The following is a 25,808-nucleotide window of genomic DNA, read 5'->3' on the forward strand; positions in this document are numbered from 1 at the left end:
CGGCCCTGGCCCAGCGCCCTGCCCTGCCAGCGCGTTCCTTCTCCCGCACCAACACTCGGGATATTGAAATTTGGCACAAACGTCTTTAGGCTTGCAGTGCTGGATTCCGGGAGGCTGGAGGCAGAGGCGGCAGCGGAAGTACCAGGACCTAGAAACTCGACCTCTTTGGGTAGCGAGCCTTCCTTGCTAGCCCCGGAAGTCCTGCAAGAATGGGCGGGCCCTAGCTGGAGGCGGAAGTGAGGGGCGGTCCTGACTGGGGGCGGGGTTTTGCGGGGGACCGGGTACCGGACCCTGTGACTCGGCTTCTGCCCAGGTGAGGTGTCTATGGAGAGGCTCCTGGCCCAGCTGTGTGGCACCGATGAGGCGCGACCGCTCCCGCTGTGGGAAGGGGACACCACGGGCCACTGCTTCACACAGCTGGTGCTCAGCGTCATTCCCCACGCGCTCCTCGCCGTCCTCAGTGCCTGCTACTTGGGCACCCCAAGGTGGGTAACTGAAGCGATATGCCGTCTCTCCCAGGTGTCACTGGAATTACGAGGTCTCTGGGGTAGGACAGACGCAGAATAAAAGCTGACTGTTGGCACTTGGTTGAGTCTCAGCAGTGTCGAGAGGGTTAATGAAACAGGGCGTTTAAACAGATACTGCAGCACCGGGCTGTGTCCTTAAAGTCGCCAATGCATTTCTCTTGCAGAGTTTTACATGTCCAGACACAGCTGCCATGAATTGGAGGCAAACATGGATGAACGTGTTAGCTGAAAACGATGACTTATGTTAGTTATAGGGCCAGGGGCACAGCACTTCCATCCATAACGTCCTGCTGTGCTATCTGTAGTCAGATGCAGACTCTGCTGAAGAGAAGCTGTGAGAAGAACAAAATCAGAACCCTAGAACTAACTTGGCTTCGTGTTGTAAGACGTTGGTGCTAACTAAACTCTCCTCGATCTTATATTTAGTTCTTGGATGACCAAGTTGGTTTTTCTCTCTTTTGCGGAATGAGGCAAAAGCCTAGGGGATCTTAGCACAGATACCCACAGCCTGCTCAAATCGATAAGAGACTGCAATTTAAAAAAAGAAAAATAGAGCCCTGGCAGGCAAAGTGGCACATGCTTATAGTCCAAGCCGTCAAGCTGTTCTGCAGGCTGAGGCAGGAAGATCATTTGAAGTCAGCCTGGTCTGCATAGTGAGACCATGTTTCAAAGTGAGGGAAAACAAAACCAGCCAAAGTATTTTGTTTACAATTAAGCTTTTTTGGCATCCCAAAGAGCGTTACAGACTGAATTGAAATAGAATGTAGACCAGGCTGACCTAGAGATCTGCCTGCTTCTGCCTTCAGAACCCTGGGATTGCAGGAGTGTGTCTCCAGCCTCACCGTCAAGGTTTTTGAAGATTTACTTATTTATTTTTCCTGAGCGTACGTCTGTGTACCACATGGGTACAGTGCCTGAGGGAGCCAGAGGAGAGGTCATCAGCTCACCTGGAACTGGAGTTTCAGATGTCTGTGAGCCACCTTGTGGTTACTGGGAACTGAACCCCTTGGGTCTCTGGAAGTGCAGCCTATGCTCCTGATGCTGAGCCAACTTTCCAGTCTCAATTTCTTTTTTTTTTTTTTAATTTTATGTATATGTATGTGTGAGAGAGAAAGTATGTATACATGTATTTATGTACATGCATTTATATGTACTACATGCATGTCTGGTATCCTTGGAGGGCAAAAGAAGGCATTGGGTGCCCTGGACCTAGAGTTACAGAGGGCTGTGGGCTATCGTGTGGGTGCTTGGAACCGAACTCAGATCTTCTGCAAGAACAGCCAACTCTCCTGTGCCATGCCTCCCTTGCCCAGTTTTCTTTTATGTGAACTTTCAATGCATTCTGATATTCACTGCTACATATTTTTTCTATAATTTTTTTTTGGACAAAGTTTTGCTATGTAGCTTAGGCTGGTCCAGAACTCTCTGTGTAAACCAGGCTGACCTCCAACTCATGGAGATCTTTGCATTTCCACCCTGCCTGGCGCTAGGGTTATAAGTGTATACCATCATGCCTGGCTCTGTGTTGGGTCCATTTGTGGGGAGAGAGGTGTTGAGATGAGGTGTCAAATAGTCCAGTTTTGCCTTGAGCTAGTGGTCTTCCTGCCCCACCTCCCAACTGCTGCGATTACCAGGTGTGCTCCTCCATACCCAACCTGTATTTGAGGGTTTTGTTTTTCAGGATATTACCATGTAGTTTCCTGGATGACCTGGAACTTGCTAAGTAGACCAGGCTGGCCTTGAACTCGGTTCAAACTGACTACCTGCCTCTGCCTTCCTAGTGCTGGGATTAAAGGTGTGCACCTCCACACCTGATTCCAGCTTGTATTTGATTCTTTTTTAAAAAAAAAATGTATATATGTGGGTGTTCAAGTGTGTGCTGTGTGTGTGCGCGTGTGCACCTGCGGAGTCCAAAAGAGGGTATAGGATCCTCTGGAGCTGGAGTTATAGGCAGTTGTGAGCTACTGGGAACTGAACTCGGGTCCTTTGGAAGAGCAGCAAGTACTCTTAACCACTGGGCCATCTCTCCAGCCCTTGTATTTGATTCTTAATGTAAACCTTTTGTTTATGAACAACATTTATGTTAAGAAGATATAGGCAGAACTGAAAGATGTTCCTCTCGAACTGAGAGGTCACAGGTTGGCCCACACCACTCTTTACAGTCAGGGAAAAGACTGGAGCAGATTATTCTGAGGCTTTGTAAATGGAGGCTCCCCTGTTAGAGGACAAGAGCTGCTTCTAAGTGCATGTCATCCCGCAATACTTCAGATGAGTTTAGGGTACTCTTGTGTGCATCGTTTTTATAAAAAGTGTTTATCTTCGTGTAAAATTTGTGGGTTTTTTCCTAATTAGAATTTTCATGGTACTTACAGCCTTAAGTCAGACTTGTTAGTGCCTGTAGCAAAGAAATGAATCAGAAGGCCTGTGGGTAGATTAGAAAATGCATTGGGCAATCTGCGAAGGCTTCCTAGGAGGGAAGGTTTTGGGTTCCAGGGTCAAGTAGGGCAGGGATGCCATACACACACCAGAAAGGGGATTTATTTCATCTAGCTTGTTGGAGGCAATGGGCATGTCTGAGTCTAGAGTCAGCCATAATGCGCCTCCTTTTCTCTTTTTCCTCTAGGATTTCCAATTATATCCTACCTTTTAATCCCGGTTGGCGCCTCCGACTTGCAGCTTCCTTCCTTCTCACTATCTTCCCGCTGCTGGACCTCCTTCCGGTTGCTCTGCCCCCAGGGTCGCGCCCAGGACCCATAGGGCTAGAGGTGCTGACAGGGTGTGTGACAGCTGTGGCCTGGTTCACCCACAGCCTGGCCCTGTGGGCATTGTTTTATTCCCCGCATGGCCGTTCCCGTGGACCCTTGGCTTTGGCTCTGGCAGCCTTCCTACCAGCACCAGCCCTAGTGCTGACGCTGTTATGGCATTGCCAACGAGGCACGTTTCTGCCCCCACTTCTCCCAGGTCCCCTGGGCCGTGTATGTCTTCTCATTCTGCAGCTGGCGGCTATCTTGGCCTATGGACTGGGCTGGGCAGCCCCTGGAGGGCCACGAGAGCCCTGGATTCAGGAACGCTTTTTGTCCTCTGAGAGTCAAGAAAGAGAGGTGGCCGAAGATGGAGAGAGTTGGTTGTCGCGTTTTTCCTATGCCTGGTTGGCACCCTTACTTGCTCGTGGAGTCCGTGGAGAGCTCCAGCAGCCCCAGGACATTTGCCGGCTCCCCCGAAGGCTGCATCCTGCCTACCTGGCCCGTGCCTTCCTAGCGCACTGGAAGGAAGGGGCCCAGCTGTGGAGGGCCCTCTATGAGGCCTTTGGATGTTGCTACCTGGCTCTTGGACTGTTGAAGCTAGTGGGGACCATGCTGTCGTTCTCTGGGCCTCTGCTGCTCTCCCTACTGGTGGGCTTCCTGGAGGAAGGGCAAGAGCCCCTGAGCCATGGCGTGCTCTATGTTCTGGGCTTGGCCAGTGGGGCTGTGCTAAGTGCAGTGCTGCAGAATCAGTATGGGTACGAGATACGTAAAGTGACGCTTCAGGCACGGGTGGCTGTGCTGAGCATCCTCTACCGAAAGGCCTTGCAGCTTGGGCCTAACCGCCCTCCTACTGGGGAGGCCCTGAACCTCCTAGGCACCGACTCTGAGAGGCTGCTTAACTTTGCTGGCAGCTTCCATGAGGCTTGGGGCCTCCCTCTGCAGCTGGCCGTCACCCTCTACCTGCTGTACCAGCAGGTGGGCATGGCCTTCGTGGCTGGGTTGGTCTTGGCACTGCTGCTAGTACCTGTCAACAAAGTGATTGCCACCCGCATCATGGCCAGCAATCAGGAGATGCTGCAGCACAAGGATGCACGGGTGAAGGTGAGAGGCTTCCGGGCTCAGCCAGACGGAGACCCCGCCCGGCCGCAAAGCAGAGGTGTGTGAGTGTTGCCTCACCGTCACCCCACTCTCTTGTCCCTATCTCCAGCTCATGACAGAGCTGCTGAGTGGCATTCGAGTCATCAAGTTCTTCGGGTGGGAGCAGGCTCTGGGGGACCGAGTAAAGTCCTACCGCTCTCAAGAGTTGGGGCGACTCCGGGTCATCAAGTACCTGGATGCGGCCTGTGTGTACCTGTGGGCTGCTCTGCCCGTTGTCATCTGCATCGTCACATTCATCACCTACGTCCTCATGGGGCACCAGCTCACTGCCACCAAGGTGAGAGCTGGGGAGGGGTCTTAGGGTTGCCGTGATGAAACACCATAGCCAAAAGCAACATAGGGAGGAAAGGGTTCATTTCACACACAGTTCCATCATCAAAAGCAGTGAGGACAGGAACTCACGTAGGGCAGGATCCTGGAGGCAGGAGCTGATGCAGAGGCCATGGAGGGGTGTTGCTCACTGACTCCCTCCTCATGGCTTGCTCAGCCCACTTTCTTATAGAACCCAGGACCAGCTGCCCAGGGATGGCCCCAGTCGACATGGGCTGAGCCCTCCCCCATCAATCACTAATTAAGAAAACACCCTACAGGCTTGCCTACAGCTGCATTTTATGGAGACGGTTTCTCAGGTCCTCTCTGGTGACTGGCTTGGGTCAGGCTGGCATAAACTAGCCAGCACAGAGGGAGAAGGTGGCCCTAGGAAGAAATGGGAAGGGACTACTGTGGTGTGACCATGTGGGTGTAGGCCCTTAGTGTTAACTGGGGACAGGGGAGAAGGAGGACCCCTGGCTGCCTTGCCCTTTCCCGGCAAAGGAGGTGGTTTCTGAGGGTTGCTTTCTGATCTTGTATATATAGCTCTTTGTGTGTGTAAGGAATTCCTTTCTTCCCTCCCTTTATCTTCAACTTCCATTCAGGGCCAGACTTGGGGTCCTTTTGTGGAGAGTGCCTGTTTTTGGTTTTGTTTTGTTTTGTTTTGTTTTGTTTTGTTTTGTTTTAAAGATAAGGTCTTTCTGTATAGCCCAGGCTGCTGTCTAACTGGGTTGGGCCACTTATTTCTATTGATGTGGCCTTTGAGGCAAGGGATCCATAATCTAGTGTTAGGTATGGCCAAGGCTCGAGATCTTCATTGTCACTCAGCTTTTGAGGAAGTCTCAGAGTGACCTAGATTAAGTGCTTATCAAGAAAAGTTTGGGGGTTCCTGGGCAGCTCATGTCAGAGGGAGTGCTCACTGTATGAGGGTTCGTGTGTAGCTCATGTCAGAGTTAGTGCTGACCACATATGAGGGTTTGTGTGCAGCTCATGTCAGAGCCAGTGCTTACTCTGTGTGTGGCTCTGGGTCTGTCTCCAGCATCAAAAAATAGTAACCTGCAGCTGGGCGTAGTGGCACATACCTTTAATCCCAGCACTCAGGAGGCAGAGGCAGAGGCAGGCGGATTTCTGTTAATTACCGAGAAATCTTGTCTCGAAAAACAAACAAAAATAGTAACCTGCATTCTTAAGGAACAGTTAGAATTTCTAGGATTCTCTGTCTTTTTCTCCCCAGGGTTTCTCTTTGTAGCCCTGGCTGTCCTAGAACTCTCTCTGTAGACAGGGCCTGCCATTGCTAACCCCAGCTCCTCAGGTCTGCTGCTGTCCTGCTCCTGCCTGCATTGATGTGTCCACAGGGATGGTGTTCTACCCTGAGAACAAGACTCACCCTCACTCTCACTTAGGTGTTTACGACACTGGCACTTGTGCGCCTGCTCATTCTTCCTCTCAACAACTTCCCCTGGGTGATCAATGGCCTCTTGGAGTCCAAAGTATCCCTGGACAGGATCCAGTGTTTCCTTGACCTTCCAAACTACAACCCTGAGGAGTACTACAGCCCTGGTAAGGAGGGGCTGGAGGGAAAGACCTAGCACATGGTGAGGGGGTGATCTTTTCATTTTAAGACTTACTTTATGTGTATGTGTGTGTACCTGAGTGTGTGTATGTGTACCACATGTGTGCAGGTACCATGGAGACCAGAAGAGGGCACTGGATCCCTTGGAACTAAAGTTAACAGGCATGAGCCTTATGAAGTGGATACTGGGAATGAAACTGGGGTCCTCTGGAAGTGTGGTCTTAACCACTGAGTCATCTTTCCAGCCCTAGCCTCTTGAACTCTGTGCACAGGTGTCCAGAGAAGTCAGGAACAAAATCTAGACCCAACAGACTCAGACTGAATTAGCTGTGGGCAGGTCGATCAGGGACAGGTGACTCGGTGATGAGGAATGTGGGATGAGCTGCTCCGTCCCTGTTTAGATCCCCCCAGTGAGCCATCCACAGTACTGGAGCTGCATGAAGCCCTGTTCTCCTGGGACCCAATTGGAACAAGCCAGAAAACCTTCATCAGTCACCTCCAAGTGAAAAAGGTTTGTGGGACAGACACCCTGGGAGAGTTCCTGGAAAGCAGGATGTCCAGACGGGTACATGAGGACTAATGCGGCTCTACCGGGAGGGAAAGGGGGCTGGGTGTGCGGCTTCCGGTCTGAGGGGAGACAACCCCTCAATGTGTGCATCTCCTGCTCCATGCCCTCTCCTCAGACTGGCCACACCTCTCCCCGTATAGGCAGCTCACATCCAGCTTCCTCTCCAGTGCCCCTTTCCAGCTGCAGGGTTCAGAACAGACACCAGGGCTTTTCCACCATCATTTCAGGCTGGGAACCTGGGAGAAAGGGCAAGCAACCTCTTTGGGGGACCTTTACAAACAGCTTAGGTGATCCCCCATTTAGTCTTGTGAAAAATGTCATACCTTGTGACCCCAATGCAGCATATGTAGTCAGAGAGCTTATAATGGGAAATTCCTACAGGATGGTGACTTCTTCACTCTGCTGGAGTTTCTGCTCTCCTGACCTCTGCCTAACCCTTTGCCCCACATCTCAACCTATAGTTCTCCAGCAATGGCTGAATGGCCTCGACCACATTTGGCTCACGTTTCTGGCTTTTGTTGAATGTTTTGTTTTTCTTCTTAGTTCAGGCAAGACAAGGCTGGAATTTTTCAAAGGAATTTTACTAATGTGTTAGCTTTTTATTTTCATATATAGACAGAAGTCATGGAAACCCACTGGAGCTAGCCTAAGGAAACAAGAACTTCAATAAGAATACATAGATGAATCACAGAGTTCAAAACAAGAGCGTAGATCTTAGGAGCAGCCCAGAGCCAGGCCTCAACTTGCAGCGCTTTTGGCCTTCTGCTTGTGTATTTGCCTCATGCTGTCTGGATTCTCCACTGAGCAGAATTGTGACCGCAGTCAGCCTTCCAACTTGTAGGCTCTAGCCAAGAAGAAAGCTGCCTGAGCCCAGTCCATCACTTCAAATGATCAGAGAGCAGCCTGGTACCCACTTGCAGATAGGTCAGCCCTGGCTTGCAAAGTGTGGGCCACATGGACAAAGCTACAAGGACCCCTGCACATTTCTAGGTTTTCTCCATGAGCCAGGAAAGGCTCTGTGCCTGTTCATCACAGCTGAGACACGAAGGAAGAACAGATCACAAGAAAGGGCCTGTCGCAGTAGGCTGCCTTTGTCCACTGTGATGGGACACTGTGAAACGTTAGCCAGCCCAGTCACCCCAAAGACAGGAATCCCTCTTCCCATGCCTGCCTCAGCATACCCTAGGAGTTCCTGGATACGTTCCTCTTCTCTGGCAGGTCTCATTCCCTTGAAGGGCTTTTACAGGCAGTGAAATTGAGACTAAAGCATGTGCAGCTTCTCTGAGGCAGATGCAAGCAGTCACTGGGGCCCACATGGCCTGAGGGATGGAGAGACCTTTTTCCCTAAGACTTAACTGAGACCAAGAGCATCATCAGTTGGGGATTGGCCAGTGAAGAACCTCAGCCCCGTGCCCTTCCTCTGCAGTCAGGAAGTCCTTACTATGTGGCTTCCCTGCAGGGTACACTGGTGGGCATCGTGGGAAAGGTGGGCTGTGGGAAGAGTTCGCTGTTGGCCGCCGTCACTGGGGAGCTCCACAGGTAATGAACTTCAGTGTACCCCTGACTCTGGCTTCACCTTTTAGTAGCCTTTGCCGGGTCCCTGGTGTGTGTGGGAATGTCTTGGGTCAGTGTATATGTGTATGTGGAGAGGTGGGGGCACATGTACAAAAAAGGTAAAAGTCATCCCCTTTGTAGGGAGGGTTCAGTCTGGAGATGTGGAGGGAGTCAGGGTAAATCTGGGCTGAGATGAAGCTCAATTGGTAGAGTACTTGCCTAACTTGTACAGGAGCCTTGAATTCGATTCCTAGTACCACATAAAACTGGGTGTAGTGGTGTAAATCTATAATCTCTGCGCTCAGGAGGTGGAGGCAGGAGGATAAGGAGTTTAGGTCATCCTTCGATACATAGCAAGTTCAAGACCAGCCTGGGATATATGAGACAAAACTGGTAAATAAATGGAGCAGCGGAGATCATCGTCACACTAGAGCAGTGGTTCTCACTCTTCCTCACGCCACCACCCTTCAATAAGGCCCTCATGTGCTGACCCCACCCATAAAATGATTTTCCCTGCTACTTCCTTACTGGAATTTTACTACTGTTATGACTCATAATGTAAATCTTTATGCTTTCTGATGGCCTTGGGGGTCGAGACCCACAGGTTGAGAACCGCTGCAGTCGAGTCTTAGTGTTAGAACAAGAAGAGAGGTCACATGTGCTGTTAGCTGTCTTTTCTGAAAATGGGGCTACACAGGGAAGAGGTCCACAGAGGGGTGAGGACTGGAGGGAAGCCATGCTTGCAGGTGAGGGTGAGCCCCACCTGAGCTCCACATTAACTATAAGACGCCGTGGGGCTGGAGCCAAAGAGCTGCTTTCTCCAGCCCATAGTGGCCACAGAGGCTGCCAGCTCCATCTGAGGAGAGCCTGGGCATGCAAGGGCTCATTAAGGAACTGGTCCCCATGCTGCCCTGGCTCTCCGCAGGCTCTGTGGGTGGGTGGCAGTGTCAGAGCTGTCCAAAGGCTTTGGACTGGCCACCCAGGAGCCCTGGATCCAGTGTGCCACTATCCGAGACAATATCCTCTTTGGGAAGACATTTGATGCCCGGCTGTACATGGAGGTGCTAGAGGCCTGCGCCCTCAATGATGATCTCAGCGTGAGTACCTACCTGTCTCGACACCCTCAGCTGCCTGCTTTCCCGTATGTCCCTAACATCCCAGACTAGATTACTTCTCTGGGAAGGGCTTCTGCACAGGTGTCACTCATCTAGGGCAAGCAACCAGCCTCTGGGCCTCCTAGAGTGTTCAGCTGCTTGGTTCCCACTTCCCTGTAAAGCCCAAGGAGGATGGGAGGGTGTTGCACATAGCAGCCCTGAGGCCCCCAAAACTAGGCTAGGGTTCTCTGTGAGGCTTGGTGTGGAAGAGTCAAGGTCTTGTTTAAACCCTTGGTAAAGCTGCCAAGCCCATTAGATTGTCCCATACCCACAAGCCAAGTACTAAAAGCAACAGAGAGAAATCGTATTTCTGTGAATCCTCCAGCCAGCCCCATGTCCTCTAGGACTGTTGTCAGCACTGGCCTCCTCAGATAAATGTGGAACTTCCTGGGCAGGAGGGCCTTTGACTTTGACCAAGGGTGATCTTGTGTCCCTTTATCGTTTGCTTCACATCTATGGGCGAGATGGTTCACCTGCCTATGCTCTGGTCCCATCTGTGCAGAGGAAACAATGCCAGCCTTATAAGACCTGGCTTCAACTGATGTGATTCTGTGTCTTAGTTACTTTTCTGTTACCGTGATAAACACCATGACCAAGGCAACTTTCGGAAGAAAGAGTTTAGCAAGGGCTTACAGTTCTAGAGGGTTAATCCTTGACCATCATGGCAGGGAGCACGGCAACAGGAAGATAGGCATGGTGCTGGGAGCAGTAACAAAAAGATCACATCTTGAGACAATAGTCACAAAGCAAAGAGAGCTAACTGGGAGGAACATTGCTTTTGCAGTGACACACCTCCTCCAACGAGGCCACACCTCTTAATCCTTCCTAAACAGTTCCACCATCTATGGGGGGGGGGCAATAGCTCCCAGGCATTGGAGTTTGGGCTTCTCTCCTCCAAACCACTTGTCCCAACTGAAGTGCAATCTCAGTTTATGAGGCCTTCTGATCTCCACATTTTCTCTCTTCCCTACAAAGGGAAAGGAGACAGAGTGGAGGGCATGGGGAGTTTGCTAGCCCGCTGGGTGTCTTCTGTTCCTTCAGATCCTGCCTGCTGGAGACCAGACAGAGGTGGGAGAGAAGGGTGTGACCCTCAGTGGGGGACAGCGGGCTCGGATTGCACTTGCTCGTGCTGTCTACCAGGTAAATTGAGGTTGTGGGGCGGGGGAGTAGGTTGGTAGTCGGGTGTGGAAGCAGTCTAGCGCAGAGGGGGCTTGGCTGAGCAGGGCCAGGCATATTTCTGTTTGCATTTGGTTTTTTCCTCCCTCACTCCACGTCCCGAGGCGTTGGCTATCCTACCTCCTGTTTTCAGATTCAAGGCAAAAATAAAGGCCTGTCGTACTGGAGCCCAGCAAGGCATTAGACCCACATCTCTGACTTTACACTCAGTTGGAGGGAAGTCTATAGTGTCTCATCTCTTTCCTGTCATGTCTGATTGCCTTGAAATTTGGGTCTGGGAGAGCCTCTGAGCCCAGCTAAAGGACTTGGGGCATAGTGCCTGCCGTGTTCATTCTGTCTAGGAGAAAGCCTTCTATCTCCTTGATGACCCTCTGGCTGCTGTGGATGCAGATGTGGCCAACCACCTGCTGCATAGGTGTATTCTGGGGGTGCTGAGCCACACCACTCGGCTGCTGTGCACCCACCGCACTGAGTACCTCGAGAAGGCTGACGTGGTGCTGTTGATGGAGGCCGGGCACCTGGTCCGGACAGGTACAGAATGGCAGGGGGAGTGCCACCTGCAGAGCAGACCCTGACACCCTGCCACATGCAGCCTGAGTGCATTTCAGCTCTTCCTTCCCTCCCCACAGAACCAGCATGAGAAAACAGGAAAACGGGCAGGGGTTGGGGAGACAATGTGCTTGAGCCTTGGAGTTTAGCTGCTTCTTGTAAAGAAAAGAATGACAGAGCCCTGATGGCTTGTTCAGGGGGGCATGACCACCTGCAGAGCTCAATGGCAAAGCAACAGGAAGAAGTGAGGCCCAGGCGGAATGACTTGAACAGAGGCTCCACGGTAGTGACAGCCGATACCATGCAGGTGGCGGGAAGGGGTGTTTATGTTCATGTCACGAGCTGCTGCTAGCTACGCTCCAGGTACACAGCAGTGGACCTAATGAGCTACTCAGGTAGGCTAGTGAGAATGAGCAGAGAGAGGGGAAGCTGGGATCACAAAAACTTAGAAAGGCCTAGTGTGGACCCATTACAGCATCCTCCCTTTCTTCCTTACAGGGCCTCCCTCTGAGATTCTGCCATTGGTTCAAGCTGGCCCCACAGCCTGGACTAAGGAGGAACAAGTGACTGACTCAGGTATAGTCTAGGAGTGGGAAGAAGAGGCTGGGATTGTCCCCTCTTTCTGTGTGTCTATATGTGTATCATGGAACGTCCCAGACAGGATCTCACTGTACAGCCAAGGCTGGCCTTGAACTTCCTGAGTAGCCGAGACTGGCTTCAAGAGGCACAGATGTGTGTCACCACACATGGAAACATTGGTTGTCTCTTCTGTTTTTCCTTCAAGTCCTGGGAGTCAAACTCAGGGCCCTGCCATGCTCAGCAGAGGCTGTGCTGCCCTTCTTCAGTCTCAGGCTGTTTGGTTGTTGTCATTGTTGAGACGGGGTTTCTCTGTCCATCACGTCTGTCCTGGAACTCGCTCTGTTCTGTTATTGTCATTGTTGAGACGGGGTTTCTCTGTCCATCACGTCTGTCCTGGAACTCGCTCTGTTCTGTTATTGTCATTGTTGAGACAGGGTTTCTCTGTCCATCACGTCTGTCCTGGAACTCGCTCTGTTCTGTTATTGTCATTGTTGAGACGGGGTTTCTCTGTCCATCACGTCTGTCCTGGAACTCGCTCTGTTCTGTTATTGTCATTGTTGAGACGGGGTTTCTCTGTCCATCACGTCTGTCCTGGAACTCGCTCTGTTCTGTTATTGTCATTGTTGAGACGGGGTTTCTCTGTCCATCACGTCTGTCCTGGAACTCGCTCTGTTCTGTTATTGTCATTGTTGAGACGGGGTTTCTCTGTCCATCACGTCTGTCCTGGAACTCGCTCTGTTCTGTTATTGTCATTGTTGAGACGGGGTTTCTCTGTCCATCACGTCTGTCCTGGAACTCGCTCTGTTCTGTTATTGTTATTATTGAGACAGGGTTTCTCTGTCTATCACGTCTGTCCTGGAACTCGCTCTACTTTTTGTCAATACACAGTGGGAATGATTTTTAAAGCCTGCCTGTTCCTGTGAAACATTCGCATACCAAGCATAATTCCTCTGAGGCCTTCCTGATTTTCACAGGCAAGTCCCTGTCAGTACAGAACCTGGAGAAAACAACCGAGGGGCTGGAGGTGGAGCAGAGCGCATCTGGCCGCCTAGTGCAGGAAGAAAGCAAATGCGAGGGTGCCGTGGCCCTGCATGTATACCAAGCGTACTGGAGGGCCATGGGCAGTGGCCTGGCTGTCGCCATCCTCGTCTCTCTGCTCCTCATGCAAGGTGAGACTATCCCAGAAGGTCCTTGCCCGCCCCCTCCACCGCATCCCCAGCCGTGCTGTCCACCCGCTCAGGACTGCATTCACCTGGGAACCACAAGTGCAGAACCTTACCATGCACAGACAACAGTTGATACAAAAAGCGTGCTCCAATTTAGAGGATTCCAGCGGTCGGCTAGACGTAGTACTCCATCATGGTCCTCTTTTTTAATTAACAAAAATAATCATTTTCTGCATGAGTGTTTGCCTGCATGTATATCTATGCGCTATGTGCATGCTCGGTACACAGGGTCAGAAGACACCAGGTTGTCTGCACTGGAGTTACAGATGGTTGTAAACGATTATATGGATTTTTGAGTATTGAACCTGGGACCTCTGCAAGAGCAGCAAATGCTCTTAACTGCTGAGCCATCTCTCGAGCCCCCATGATGATCATCTTTTTAAAAACTGTATTATTACGGTTTTTTGAGACAGGGTCTCACTGTGCAGCTCATGCTGGTTTGGTTGGCCTTGAATTTGCAATCCCCCAGCCTTAGCTTTTGAATATGGAAATTATAGGTGTGTACCACCATGCCTGGTTTCCACAGCTATCTATTGATCTGCCATCCAGGCAAGTTCTGTTCTGCAAAATTGGTCATGTTGTTCATGGAACTGATGGGTGTAGGAACAGTGTAGAGTAGGAAGGACCAAGGGTAGTGGCAAGATGTGGAGGCCCAGGGAGGCGTACAAAGGAAGGAAGACTCCACTGCGGGCTGAGAATGTGAATGTTTGAATAGAACCAAGCAGATGAATCTCTGCAACTTCTCCCTCCCCATCCATGTCCAGCCACACGCAACGGTGCTGACTGGTGGCTCTCTCACTGGCTCTCTCAGCTGAAGACAGCCGGGAATAGCTCCAAGGAGGGTCCAGCTTCCTCCAGCCCAGACTCCACAGTGCTTGTCTCCCCACCGCTGCTTCTCTTCTCCTCCAGAAACTTCTAGTGAGTGGCTGAGGCCAGGAGCAGGTTTGCCTAAGGAGGGAGGGCATGCTTGGGGCTGTCTTTTAGAGGGTGGGAAGAGGTGGCCCTAGAGAAGGGAAGGGACATCTAAGGAAGCCTTCTTTGGGTCACCTACAGTCTCCTCCCCACTACTCAGCACCCCACTGCTCAACGCTGCTTCCAATGGCTCTTCAGATGTCCACTTCTACCTCATCGTGTACGCGGCCATTGCTGGAGTCAACTCTCTCTGCACCCTTCTCCGGGCAGTCCTCTTTGCAGCCGGTGCCCTTCAAGCAGCTGCCACCCTACACCACCGCCTACTGCATCGACTCCTCATGGTGAGGTGATGGGAAGGTGAAAGACATCCCCAGGCTTGTATCCCCAGTGTATGGACTGCATTCCACCTTCCCCATCCACACAGTAGCCTCTGGCAGGTGGGACAGCATGCAATAGTCTCAGGCCAGCAAGTACCGAGTCGGGAACACCTACCTGGGTGTGAGTCCAGTAGGTCAGCTATAGCTTTTCATCCATAAAGAGGACAAACGAGAGGACATTCCTCGGAGATTCATCTGGAACTTTGTAGTTCATGCAAGGCCTGTTTTCTCTTTTGTGTTCTTTATTTCCCTTTATGTCTACACTGTTTCCCTTTCCCTTCCCTTCCTTGATAAGCTTCCTTACTAAGGGTTTTTAATATGTTATCTTTTTTGTTTGTTCATTATAGAATGGATGTGTTTTATGTGCATGTATGTTTTTAAATTTTTATTTCTTGTGTATATATCATTGTTGTTTTTGAGAGTATCTTATAGCTCTGACTGACCTGGAACTCACAGATATCCACCTATCTCTGCCTCCCAAGTGATAGGATTACACCCCATCCTGCGCATGTATTTTTAATCCTAGTTATTGATAACTTTTATCTAGAGCTATTTCAAAGATCCACTCCTACCAGGCATACTTAAAAGCACCTTTGGAAGGTTGAGGCAGGAATCTCCTGAGTTTGAAGCTAGACTGGGCTACATAGTAAGCTCAAGAGCAGCCTGTGCTAGGATGAGACCTTGTCTTTAAAAAAGTAAAATTGCCGGGCAGTGGTGGCGCACGCCTTTAATCCCAGCACTCGGGAGGCAGAGGCAGGCAGATCTCTGTGAGTTCGAGGCCAGCCTGGTCTACAAGAGCTAGTTCCAGGACAGGCTCCCAAGCTACAGAGAAACCCTGTCTCGAAAAACTAAAAAAAAAAAAAAAAAGTAAAATTAAGATGCATTGCTATTGTGTATTTTGTCCTTTGCTTTCTCATCTATATAATAAGAAATGAATTGATTGACATATGGAAATGCTTAAGTTAGTGCCTGGCACCCAGTAAGTGCTCGTTTAGTTGTTATTTAATTTCGTTTTATTAGCAACAGGCTCTCACTGTGTAGGCCAGTCTGGCCTCCAACACTAGATCCTGCTGCCTCTGCCTCCCAAGTGCTGGGGTTAAACGTGTGTGCCCCCGAGCCCTTTTTAACCCGTTATGGTCTCACAGTAGCCCTGTGAAGTAATTTCACCCCATTTTACAGGCAAGGGAACTGAAGAGCTGAGCATTGAAATGGCCTGGCCAAGTCTAGGTCTGTGGGAGAGCCAGTCCATGGACCTGTCACTGTTTGGATTTTGGTGACTGCTCCCAGTCACCCCCTGTTCTCCCTCTCCTTATTGAGCCAAGGAGGACACTGGGCTTTGAGGGACTAATTTCTCCTAAGTGTGTCTGGAGAGTGACTTCCAAATCATCTGATCTGGTTCCTGCCTTCCAACGGGCTGTGTTTAGAGTAAAAGCAGACGAAGATAAAGACAGAGAAGAATAGTGTTTGAAGCTGTGACTCTCAGCTTAGTCCAAGCAGCACTTATGAGCACTTATGCCAAGCACTCTGCCTCCCTGAGCTGCTCTAATTCTTTCTCGTCGTGGTCCTGTGAGATGGGGTTGAACTGTCATCCTCACTCTCCCCTTGTTTTTATGACAAGGTCTCACTATGTAGCTCTAGGTATCGGGGAACTTGCTGTAAGGTCACGCTGACCCTGAACCCATAGAAATCTCCCTGCCTCTGCTTCCCAAGTGTTGGAATTAAAGGTGTGTGCCACCAAGCCTGACCACCCCACACTTTTTTTTTCAAGTAGATTGAGCATGGGTTTATTGTGAAAAAGAGAGAACTCCCTAGAATGGGAGGAATAAATACCCTGTTGTCCCCGTTTTTAAGATGAGGATTAGGGATCTTGGAGAGAAAAGCACATTCCCTGCCTGGGGTCTCACATCTCCTAAGTGGCAGACCTGGAAATCAAACTGCGGTCTGAGTCTACCTGAGCTTTTGTTTGGTTTGGGTTTGGTTTTGTTTTTGAGGTAGGGTTTCTTATTGTCTCCGACCCTGAGCTCCTAACTCTCCTGCCTCCATCCCTGGGTGCTGGGTTGTGTGCATGCTCTAGCACAGCCAGGCTCAGAACCTGAACCTTCCCCACACCTTACCTGGCAGTGCCGCTCCAGCCACAGGCAGACTTTTCCTCCTGGCGTCTAAGGCTCGCTTGTCGGCCCAAAATGCCCATCCCGTAGAGAAAGATTAGCTCTCTTTTCTTGAAAGAGCAGTAAGCATGTCCAGCCCAGAGGGCGATGGATGCTTGGCATGGCCGTGAAGGGTCCCCCGGTCAGAGGAGTTGGGTCTTTCTCACCTTGAGATAGCTCCCTCCAAGTTCCAGTCCCTCTCTTCCCACACTTTGGGGGATACATTGTTCTTTTCTCTACTGTAGGCCATCTTTCTCACCCCTCACCAACCTGCCCACCAACTCTTTTTTTTCAGCCCCTGACCTTGTGTCTTTCAGGCACCGGTGACTTTCTTTGACTCCACGCCCTCAGGCCGGGTCTTGAACCGCTTCTCCTCAGATGTAGCTTGTGTAGACGACAGCCTGCCTTTCCTCCTCAACATTCTGCTGGCCAATTCCGTGGGCCTGCTGGGCCTCCTGATTGTGCTAGGCTCTGGTCTGCCCTGGTTGCTGCTGCTGCTGCCACCTCTGAGCTTCATTTACTACCGAATGCAGCGCCGCTACAGGGCCTCCTTCCGGGAGCTGCGGCGCCTGGGCAGCCTCACCCTGTCTCCGCTCTACACCCACATGGCTGACACCCTGGCCGGCCTCCCAGTGCTCCGGGCTGCAGGGGCCACTTACAGGTGCATCTCCCAGCTGGAATTGGGGGTGAGAGGCAAGGTAATTGGGGTGCATTCGGGGTTAGGAATAAAGGACGCTTGGAAAACATCAAGTGTGAGACTCAGAAGAGAGTAAGGTGGAGCGGGGTGGGTATGTAGGTCAGCCTCCGGGAAGGATGCAGGGAAGGGGTGAGATCAGCACAGCAATGGAGTAGCCTCCCTTCCTTCCTCCAGATTTGAGGAGGAGAACCAGCGACTCTTGGAGCTGAACCAGAGATGCCAGTTTGCTTCCTATGCCACGATGCAGTGGCTGGACATTCGACTGCAGCTCATGGGGGCAGCAGTGGTCAGCGCCATCGCGGTCATTGCCCTGGTGCAACACCAGCAGGGCCTTGCCAACCCAGGTACCACCGTGGGACCCATTACCCTTACTTTAGGAGCAGGCCATTCCAGATCCTTGACTCAGACCACGCCCCACATCTCCCTCCCTCACCCTGCACCGCTGTCATCTCCTACCCGGTGTCCCCTGTGAGCATGCTTCCACAGAGCCATCATCACCCTCATTTCAATGCTGAGGAATCCACGGACAGAGGTGGATCTGGGACCAGACCAAGGCTTCTGTGATCCTCCTTCCCTTGCTCCTATCTACCCCACTACTCTATCCCATCCCCCTTTATCTCCGGCCTGCCACCTTTCATAGCCTCCTTCTCCAGGTGTACTCCAGTCCTTCCCTGTCCTCTGCTCGCCCCTCTGCCCGCCCCATCACCTTAAGTCCAACGCTGGATCCTCTTGCTCTCCACACTCCCTCCCACACACTTGTCAGTGTCCAGGTGTCCCCTACTGCCCCTGGCATTTCTCTCCCCAGGGCTGGTGGGCCTCGTGCTGTCGTATGCCTTGTCCTTGACGGGTCTGCTCTCGGGCCTGGTGAGCAGCTTCACCCAGACAGAAGGCATGATGGTGAGCGTCGAGCGGCTGGAGGAGTACTCTTGTGGCGTTCCCCAGGAGCCCCGAGGTCAGCTACTGCAGGTAAGTCGGCCCCTCCACCTAGGTCAGGGTGCTGGTCCTGGGGGTCCTCCAGTCTTCCCAGGTCCTTTCCTTTAGCTCCCTGCTGTCTTTTCACATCCCGAGCCTCTTGGTTTGACTGCCGCCATTCTTCACTGTACCTCGTTCCCATGTCCATCCTCCCATCTGCTCCCTATTTTCTCCACCTTTGCTATCCCCCCAGCCATCTTCCTCCGTCTCCCTCCTCCATCCTCCCACTCTGTCCTTGCCACCATTCTTCCTCCCCTCTTCCCCACAGACACCCTACCAGGGCATCAGGTGGCTGACCCGGGGCAGTGTGGAGTTCCAGGACGTGGTGTTGGTGTATCGGCCAGGACTGCCAAATGCCCTGGACAGGGTGACCTTCCGAGTGGAGCCTGGGGAGAAGCTGGGCATCGTAGGCCGCACAGGCTCTGGCAAGTCTTCCCTGTTCTTGGTGCTCTTCCGGCTGCTGGAGCCCAGTGCAGGGCGGGTGCTGCTAGACGGCGTGGACACCAGCCAGCTGGAGCTGGCGGAGCTCAGGTCTGGGGCCAGGTGATTTGGGGGGTGGGGGGCAGTGGGAGCCACTCTGGGAAGGTGTAAGGAAACTCAGGGCAGCCAATCAGCAGCCAAGGAAAATGAGGTGGACAGGTGAGGACAGGTAAGCTGTGACCCCGGCTGACTGCAGATCCATCCTCATCTTTCCTGTACTTCCCAGAAGACACTGTCTACTCCAAACCCTAGCATTGCCTTCTAAACTAAGATGCCATGAACGTCTATCTCATCTGAAACTGTAGGTGCCCCAGCCCATTCCCAGTTTACCTTAGCATCATTTTCTCCCAGTTCTGTAACATGGAAGTCTCATCCTGAGCCCACAGCTCCCTGGCCTGCCTCCTCTGCCCTCTCTCAAGTCGTGGTGGTTTTTTCTTCCGTCTTGACCTTCTAGCTCCTTGTCCTCCTCCCACTGAGAAGTGCCTCCATCCCCTCCCACTCTCTTCATTTCCTGCCTGGCCACTGCAGGGGTCAGGGTCTCTGGGGTCAGTCCCACAGTTCAGCACAGTGTTCTCTGGCCAGCACACCTCACTAGGCCAGAGTCTAGGCCTTTCTCTCTTTGGTCCTCCTCACAGTACCAGTGCTGTCCTAGGTGTGTGGCTAACCGGTGAGCTGGTGGATAAAGGGTGGGAAGCAGAGGGAATGATATTTCTGTCTCATCCCCATATTTCCTTAGAAGTGCCAGACCCATAGGTAAACCTGCGCCACAAGAAAGTGGACACATCCCCAGCCTGCTCCCCCTGTCCTGTTCCCAGATCCCAGCTAGCTGTCATCCCCCAGGAGCCTTTTTTGTTCAGTGGGACTGTGCGGGAGAACCTGGACCCCCAGGGCCTGCATGAGGACGGCGCCCTGTGGCAAGCCCTGGAACAGTGCCACCTGAGTGAGGTGATCGTCACTGTGGGTGAGTCCCGGGCCCTGGCCTGAGGAGCAGATGAGAAGCCAAGGGTGGCCCATTGGCAGTGGAGATGCTCTGCTTACAGGGGGTCTGGATGGAGAGCTGGGCGAAAGGGGCCGGAACTTGTCCCTGGGACAGAGGCAGCTGCTGTGTCTGGCCAGGGCTCTCCTTACAGATGCCAAGGTAAGACAAGAGGAAGACACATCCAAGAGGCGGGGATATGTGCAGGGAGGAGGTGGGTTGGTGAGAGTTTCATGGAAAAGCAGAGGTGGGGAACTGTAGGGATGTTACAGTCTTCTTCTGCTCCCCTCCTGCTCCACATGGTCCAGATCTTATGCATAGATGAGGCCACGGCAAGTGTGGACCAGAAGACCGACCAGCTGCTCCAGCAAACCATCTGCAAACGCTTTGCCAACAAGACCGTGCTGACTATAGCCCACAGGTGTGAGAATACGCAGGGACAGTAGAGGCACAGACCTCCGACCTTTGCATGGACACCCTCCCCTCGCCCCAGGGAGATCAGACTCCAGAGATGGCATTGGGTAGGCAAGGGATCAAAGGCCTGGGGACCTCGGCCCTTCTTCCTTCAGGTACAGCCCCAGGGCCCCTGGTAGCACATTATCTGGGAAAACACCACCATTCTTCCCATAGCACAGACCCCAGGGACTCTATCCTGTGGGGGACAAGCTTGTGCAGTCTGGAGGGATCTGAAGGGAAATCGGGTGAGCTTTGTCTTTAGGACATTGTACCCCTCTCCTACCACTGACAATCTTCTCCCACACAGGCTCAACACAATCCTAAACTCTGACCGAGTGCTGGTGCTCCAAGCTGGGAGGGTGGTAGAACTGGACACGCCCTCTGCCCTGCGCAGCCAACCCCAGTCTCTGTTCCAGCAGCTCCTGCAGAGCAGCCAGCAGGGAGCCTACCCCCGCCCTGCAGGACGCTGAGCCTCCTTCCCACCAGGGTGGCTCATTTACCTTCCCCTCTGGGCTTCTACCTCTCCTCCGCTTCCCCAGATGGGAAAGGGCACCCTGGCTTCCCCGTGTAAATCCCACGTAGGTGGGTTGAAGGCTGAGGCTTTCTCAGAACTGGTCCACCATGGGCCTCTTCATCCAGAATTCTGAGACAGTTTTTCTTCCATAGATGCCCACTTTCATTTTCATAATTTTATTTGATAAATTTCCTATTTTACATTCTGTGTTTTAAAAAAATAGTATTTCTGATATGAAGCTGAAATCCCCTGGAAGGGTGGACCAAAGCTGAGGGCTGGTGAGAAAGGACCTCTAGTCTGAGATGTGAAGGAGACAAGGAAGGGGGCCAAAAAGCCACTGCCTCCATCACAATGCTGTGGTCTTGCCAGGCTCAGGAGGCAGGTCTGGTGGCAGAGGGAACCCTGCTGGCAGCATGCTAACCTGGCACTCCTGGTCCTGCCGAGCTGGGGCATAGTGTGGGGCTGGGTAGCAACAGGGTCCAGTGGGGCAGATGCCCCGGCGCCATGCCCTCAAGGTCAGCAACACAGTGGCCAGGACCAGGGCAGCAGTGAGGGACCCAAACACCACCAGGGCCACCAGGCTAGACTCACCTAGCCCAGCCTCTTGCTTCCGCACCACCTCCTTCACTGAGATCCTCAGGAGGCCTGCCCCTGCACTGTGGGGGGCAGGCCCTGTAGCGGGCACAACTACAGCTGAGGTGGGTGTTTGTGGGATGCCCATTGTGGCGGGGGCTGGAGCACGTAAGACAAGCTCACAAGTCTTGCCACCATAGCCACTGGGGCAAAGGCAGTCAAAGTCATGGATGCGATCCCGGCAGCGAGCCCCTCTCTGGCATGGGCGGCTGGCACAGTCGTCTAGGTTGATGGTGCAGAACCGTCCAGCAAAGCCCTCGGGACAGAGGCAGGAAAAGCGGTTTATGCCGTCAATACATGTGGCACCATTAGCACAAGGGCGCATCAGGCAGTCGTCCACATTCACCTCACAGTGGGCACCCATGAATCCTGCCAAGCAGCGGCAAGTGAAGTTGAGGGCAAAACCCTGGTTGTCCTGGCACTGCCCGCCATTCCGGCATGGGGAGCTAAGGCGAGAGAGAACATTGGTGTCAACTTGCCAGTCAGTGTCCTGACCACTGATGCCCCCTTTCTCGCTGTGTCACCTTGGGCTGTTCCTTTTGAGTTTCAAATAACCTTATTTTTAAAATGTGAGTAAAAATAGCCAGGTCGGCTAAATGAGAGAACCCAAGCAGTTAGCACACACGCGGTCAGGCCCAAAGTCAAGGCTCAGAGAAGTGCTCTGTATTAGCTCCACAGGCTCTTAGGCCTGCGGCGGAAATGGGGCAAGTCCAGCCCTGTGGCCGTTTCATAATCCACATAAGGAAGAGCCAACTCGTAAGGTTGCATGTCTGCTTTTGTGAGGAAGGACAGGGAATCCTAGGAGCCTCCCTCCCTGTGCCACCCTCCCCACCATTTGTGGTGAAGAAAGTTTAGAATCTGGAGGGCTGGAGAGTTGGCTCAGTGTTTAAGAGCACTTCTTGTTGCAGAGGATCTGGGTTCGATTCCCAAAACCCTCATGGAGGTCCACCACCTCCTTGGGCACCAAACACAAATGTGGTACAGACGTCAATGCAGGCAAAACACTCATAACAGAAAATAAAAGGTCGAGAATCTGAACCTGGCATACTGTCACCCTGGGGTCTTTATCCTGGGGTGTCCTTGTGTGAGTCTGACTCTGTGTCCCGCCCTACTGACAGCCCTGACTTTCCCTCACTGCCCAGCTTCCTCAGGGTCCCGGCAACTCACCCTGCCTGCTCACAGGGTCCAGCCTTGCGCTCACAGCCACGTCCGTGGAAGCCTGGCAGGCACACACAGTGGTACTCACCGCCCCCATCATACACACACTGGCCTCCATTCTGGCAAGGTGACTGTGAGGTGCAGATGTGCTCATCTAAAGAGATAAGAAGAGTGGGGTAGCCCCTCATATTGGTCTCCAGAACCCTTGTGGACCAGATCTAAGCTCTGAACGTGGCTCATACCTCAGATCTGCCCCTGCCATTCCTGACCTCAGCTCTGGCAGTCTGGGTCAAACTGACTTCAGACAAGTCACAGCTCTTGTGTGGACTGGAGTTTCATGTTTAAACTGGGTACAACTTTTTTTTTTTTTGGTTTTTCGAGATAGGGTTTCTCTGTAGTTTTGGAGCCTGTCTTGGAACTAGCTCTTGTAGACCAGGCTGGCCTCGAACTTGCAGAGATCTGCCTCCCGAGTGCTGGGATTAAAGACGTGCGCCACAACCGCCCGGCTAAACTGGGTACAACTTTTTAGCAGCTGTCTTTCCAACAGCGCGATCTGATGTTGAGGATCCTTTCAGACTTCAAGTAGGAATGACATCAATAAGGATGTTCAAATCAATGAGGATTTGAGCAAGACACAATGTGTTCTCAGTAAATAGTAAATATCAATGGTGGCTCTAGAGCACATGGGCCAATAGCCAATAGCCCCTACCTTTGTCACAGAACTTTCCTGCCCAGCCACTGTGGCAGATGCACTGCCACGGCTGGTGGCAGGAACCGTGCTGGCAGCCGGGCATCCTCACACAGCGCTCACAGTGCAGCCCCTCCCAGCCTGGGTCACACCTAGTGGGAGAAAACACAGGCTCAGGACGTGTGTGTGCGTGTGTGTGTGTGTGTGTGTGTGTGTGTGTGTGTGGAAGGTAGAACTAGCAGGACATACAACAGTCCTAAAAGAAAAGCAGACTAGTCCCGGGTAGGTGGAGGGCTGTGCATAAGCCAAGTGCGAAGGGCAGACACAAGCATCAGACAGACAACATCAAACTCAGCATCTACATTTTTTCTGGCTTCTCATAATCTGTTTTCTCACATGGAGGTGAAGGGTATTGTTAAGGAAACAAACCGTGTCTGTAAAGGCCACTGGTGCCCTCCCTGGAGTGTCTCATTATACACATTTGAGAGTGAGTGACCTTCCAAGGTCACTAGGATCATCTTCCCTTCGGGCTTCAGAGCAAATGGCTGCTGTTTATTTTGCTTTGCTTTTATCAGAGTCAAGAAGACAAGGCTAGCCTGGAATCCTGACCTTCCTGGACTCACTTCACAATCACCAAGACTTTTGTTATTTTTTCAAGACAGGGTTTCTCTGTGTAGTTCTGGCTGCCCTGGAACTCTGTCTCTGTAGACCAGGCTGACCTCAAACTCAGATTCACCTGCCTCTGCCAGGATTAAAGGTGCACACCACCATTGCCAAGTGACTTATTCTTTTATAAGCCCTCAAGGATGTCTGGTTTCAACCCTCCAGCACGGAGCCCCATGTAACAACCTGCCTTTGTCGACTCACTTCTTGTGTCCAAACTCTTTTCTGCCACAGAATTTGCCCAGTCTGCCCTGGTGAGTCAATTGCAAGATGCGCTAAGAAAACACCCATCCCCACTGCAGCTTTTTTTCCAAAGCAGAACTTCTCTTTATATTCCCTTTCATGTGGCTCTGACTCTAAACTCAACCTTTAGGCGCCTCTACCGGCATCGTCAGAGACAGAAGCCCTTGAGAGAATAAAAATTCAGATATCCAAGCTCTCCAGTAAGAGGCAAAATGAGATAAGGGAGCCGGGCGGTGGTGGCGCACGCCTTTAATCCCAGCACTTGGGAGGCAGAGGCAGGCGGATCTCTGTGAGTTCGAGACCAGCCTGGTCTACAAGAGCTAGTTCCAGGACAGGCTCCAAAGCCACAGAGAAACCCTGTCTCGAAAAACCAAAAAAAAAAAAAAAAAAGAGAGAAGGGGAGGGGAGAGGGGGGATCCGGGACTGGTCACCCTGTTGTGTGAAAACAAACAATAGGGTCTTAAGCTCCTAGACACTGTTTTGGGTTTTTTACCTGCTCATGAGTGTGGAGGGTCGAAAAGTGGGGAGCAAAGGATTTGAGACACGTGTGCAACAGAAATACCTGCAGGAGCCGTCAGGAGCGCAGCAGCCGTGGGCCAGGTCACAGTGGGAGCTGCAGTCATCCGCTGAAAGAGATTGGTGTAGTACGCGTGAGTCTGAATCAGGGTCTGGCTTCCTGGGACGTGGGACTTGGTAGAAGTTTCCGTAGTTAGAGGGACTCGGCTCTGGGCATGGCAACACCGACAGGCTTCCTATTCCAAAGGGATAGTACTCTCCAGCCAGATGGAATGGGGCGGCTGCAGTGCCGTCTCTGGCCAGCAGAGGTCAACGTGCCAGCGAGGACGGCTGAACAGGGCCGCGACCCGAACCCTGGGGCGCGCTCGCTCACCTCTGGCAGGCTGGCTGGTTGCCCCCAGGATGCACAGCAGGCACATGAGATGTAGACAGCGGCAGCCGCTGGGCATGGTCAGTTCCGGCCCCAGGAGGGACGGACGGATGAACGGCCAGACGTGTAGACACCTGTGGGATGACACTGGCTAGGAGACGGCCAGACCGAGATAGCGGTACTGATACCGGTTCCAAGTGACAGGAGCCGGAGGAGAGGGACTCATCGACTGGGGTGGGAAGCAAAAGGGCGGAGGCAAGGAATGGATGAGCAGACGAAGGGACTGGAGACAGAACCCACTAGCCAGGTCTGAGAGAAAGAGGCCAAAGATGGGCAGCGGCGAGCGTGGCCACGGCGTGGGAATGGCCAGGGCTGGCGGTCCAGGTGGAGGGGTCGCAGGGATGGGGACAGCGCTGAGAGGCCAGCGCGACACGACCTGGGGCCCGGGAGGAAAGAGGATCGGCTCCCAGTTCCCAACCGCAAGTGGTCTCGGCCAGGGTCCTCCGACACCCACCAACCCACCCAGGCCTGGCTCTCAACCACCCTACTCGCTCCACGGCGCTCGGGCCTGGGGTCCCCACCGCGCGCCCGTGTCCTCCTGGCTTCTCACCTCCGGCTGGGAGGCGACCGGTCCCCAGGGCGCAGAGTCAAGCGGGATCCGACGGACTGGGCCGGGGGGCCGCCCCTAGCTGGCCGCGGGGCTCGGCGCCGAGGTGGCTGCCATGCCAGCCGAGCGCTCGGGAATCTGGGGCTGCAGGCGACCCCGAGCGGCGGCGGCGGCTCCTCGCGCGCTCGGCCCCCTGCCAGGGGCGGCGTGTGCCGGCGGAGCCCGCCTCTCCCCTCCCGCCGCCGCGGCCCGCCCCGCACCGACAGCTCCCCGCGCCCACCC

At 52.8% G+C, this 25,808-nt stretch overlaps 2 protein-coding genes across 2 annotated transcripts; one reads left to right on the forward strand and one right to left on the reverse strand.

Annotated features, from left to right (window-relative positions):
* Nucleotides 1-275: 275 nt before the first annotated feature.
* Abcc10 (ATP binding cassette subfamily C member 10) lies at nucleotides 276-20,998 on the forward strand. Its single transcript, XM_057794506.1, has 21 exons — nucleotides 276-485; nucleotides 3,151-4,372; nucleotides 4,479-4,706; nucleotides 6,142-6,298; nucleotides 6,713-6,822; nucleotides 8,339-8,418; nucleotides 9,359-9,530; nucleotides 10,629-10,727; nucleotides 11,105-11,294; nucleotides 11,811-11,888; nucleotides 12,866-13,060; nucleotides 13,882-14,035; nucleotides 14,190-14,370; nucleotides 16,871-17,214; nucleotides 17,425-17,594; nucleotides 18,056-18,216; nucleotides 18,491-18,753; nucleotides 19,518-19,663; nucleotides 19,743-19,840; nucleotides 19,987-20,099; nucleotides 20,442-20,998. The coding sequence occupies exons 1-21, from the start codon at nucleotides 325-327 to the stop codon at nucleotides 20,602-20,604; spliced, it is 4,485 nt and encodes a 1,494-aa protein (XP_057650489.1). The 5' UTR covers nucleotides 276-324; the 3' UTR covers nucleotides 20,605-20,998.
* Nucleotides 20,844-25,808, reverse strand: Dlk2 (delta like non-canonical Notch ligand 2). Its single transcript, XM_057794507.1, has 6 exons — nucleotides 25,530-25,808; nucleotides 24,923-25,053; nucleotides 24,596-24,659; nucleotides 23,149-23,279; nucleotides 22,449-22,593; nucleotides 20,844-21,727 (listed from the first exon to the last, which is right to left on the reverse strand). The coding sequence occupies exons 2-6, from the start codon at nucleotides 24,996-24,998 to the stop codon at nucleotides 20,995-20,997; spliced, it is 1,149 nt and encodes a 382-aa protein (XP_057650490.1). The 5' UTR covers nucleotides 24,999-25,053; nucleotides 25,530-25,808; the 3' UTR covers nucleotides 20,844-20,994.

The sequence above is a fragment of the Chionomys nivalis genome, chromosome 19 (assembly GCF_950005125.1).
Source record: "Chionomys nivalis chromosome 19, mChiNiv1.1, whole genome shotgun sequence".
In the NCBI taxonomy this organism is placed as follows: Eukaryota; Metazoa; Chordata; class Mammalia; order Rodentia; family Cricetidae; genus Chionomys; species Chionomys nivalis.

Bases quoted from the DNA above. Each gene is read 5' to 3' on its own strand.
- Abcc10 (XM_057794506.1), top strand. From the start codon at position 325: ATGGAGAGGCTCCTGGCCCAGCTGTGTGGCACCGATGAGGCGCGACCG. The intron at 17,215-17,424 runs GTGCATCTCCCA...TCCTTCCTCCAG, and splicing joins GCTGCAGGGGCCACTTACAG to ATTTGAGGAGGAGAACCAGC. The intron at 18,217-18,490 runs GTAAGTCGGCCC...TCTTCCCCACAG, and splicing joins CCCGAGGTCAGCTACTGCAG to ACACCCTACCAGGGCATCAG.
- Dlk2 (XM_057794507.1), bottom strand. From the start codon at position 24,998: ATGCCCAGCGGCTGCCGCTGTCTACATCTCATGTGCCTGCTGTGCATC. The intron at 24,660-24,922 runs GTGAGCGAGCGC...AATCTCTTTCAG, and splicing joins AACCAGCCAGCCTGCCAGAG to CGGATGACTGCAGCTCCCAC. The intron at 23,280-24,595 runs GTATTTCTGTTG...TTCTCCCACTAG, and splicing joins GCTCCTGACGGCTCCTGCAG to GTGTGACCCAGGCTGGGAGG.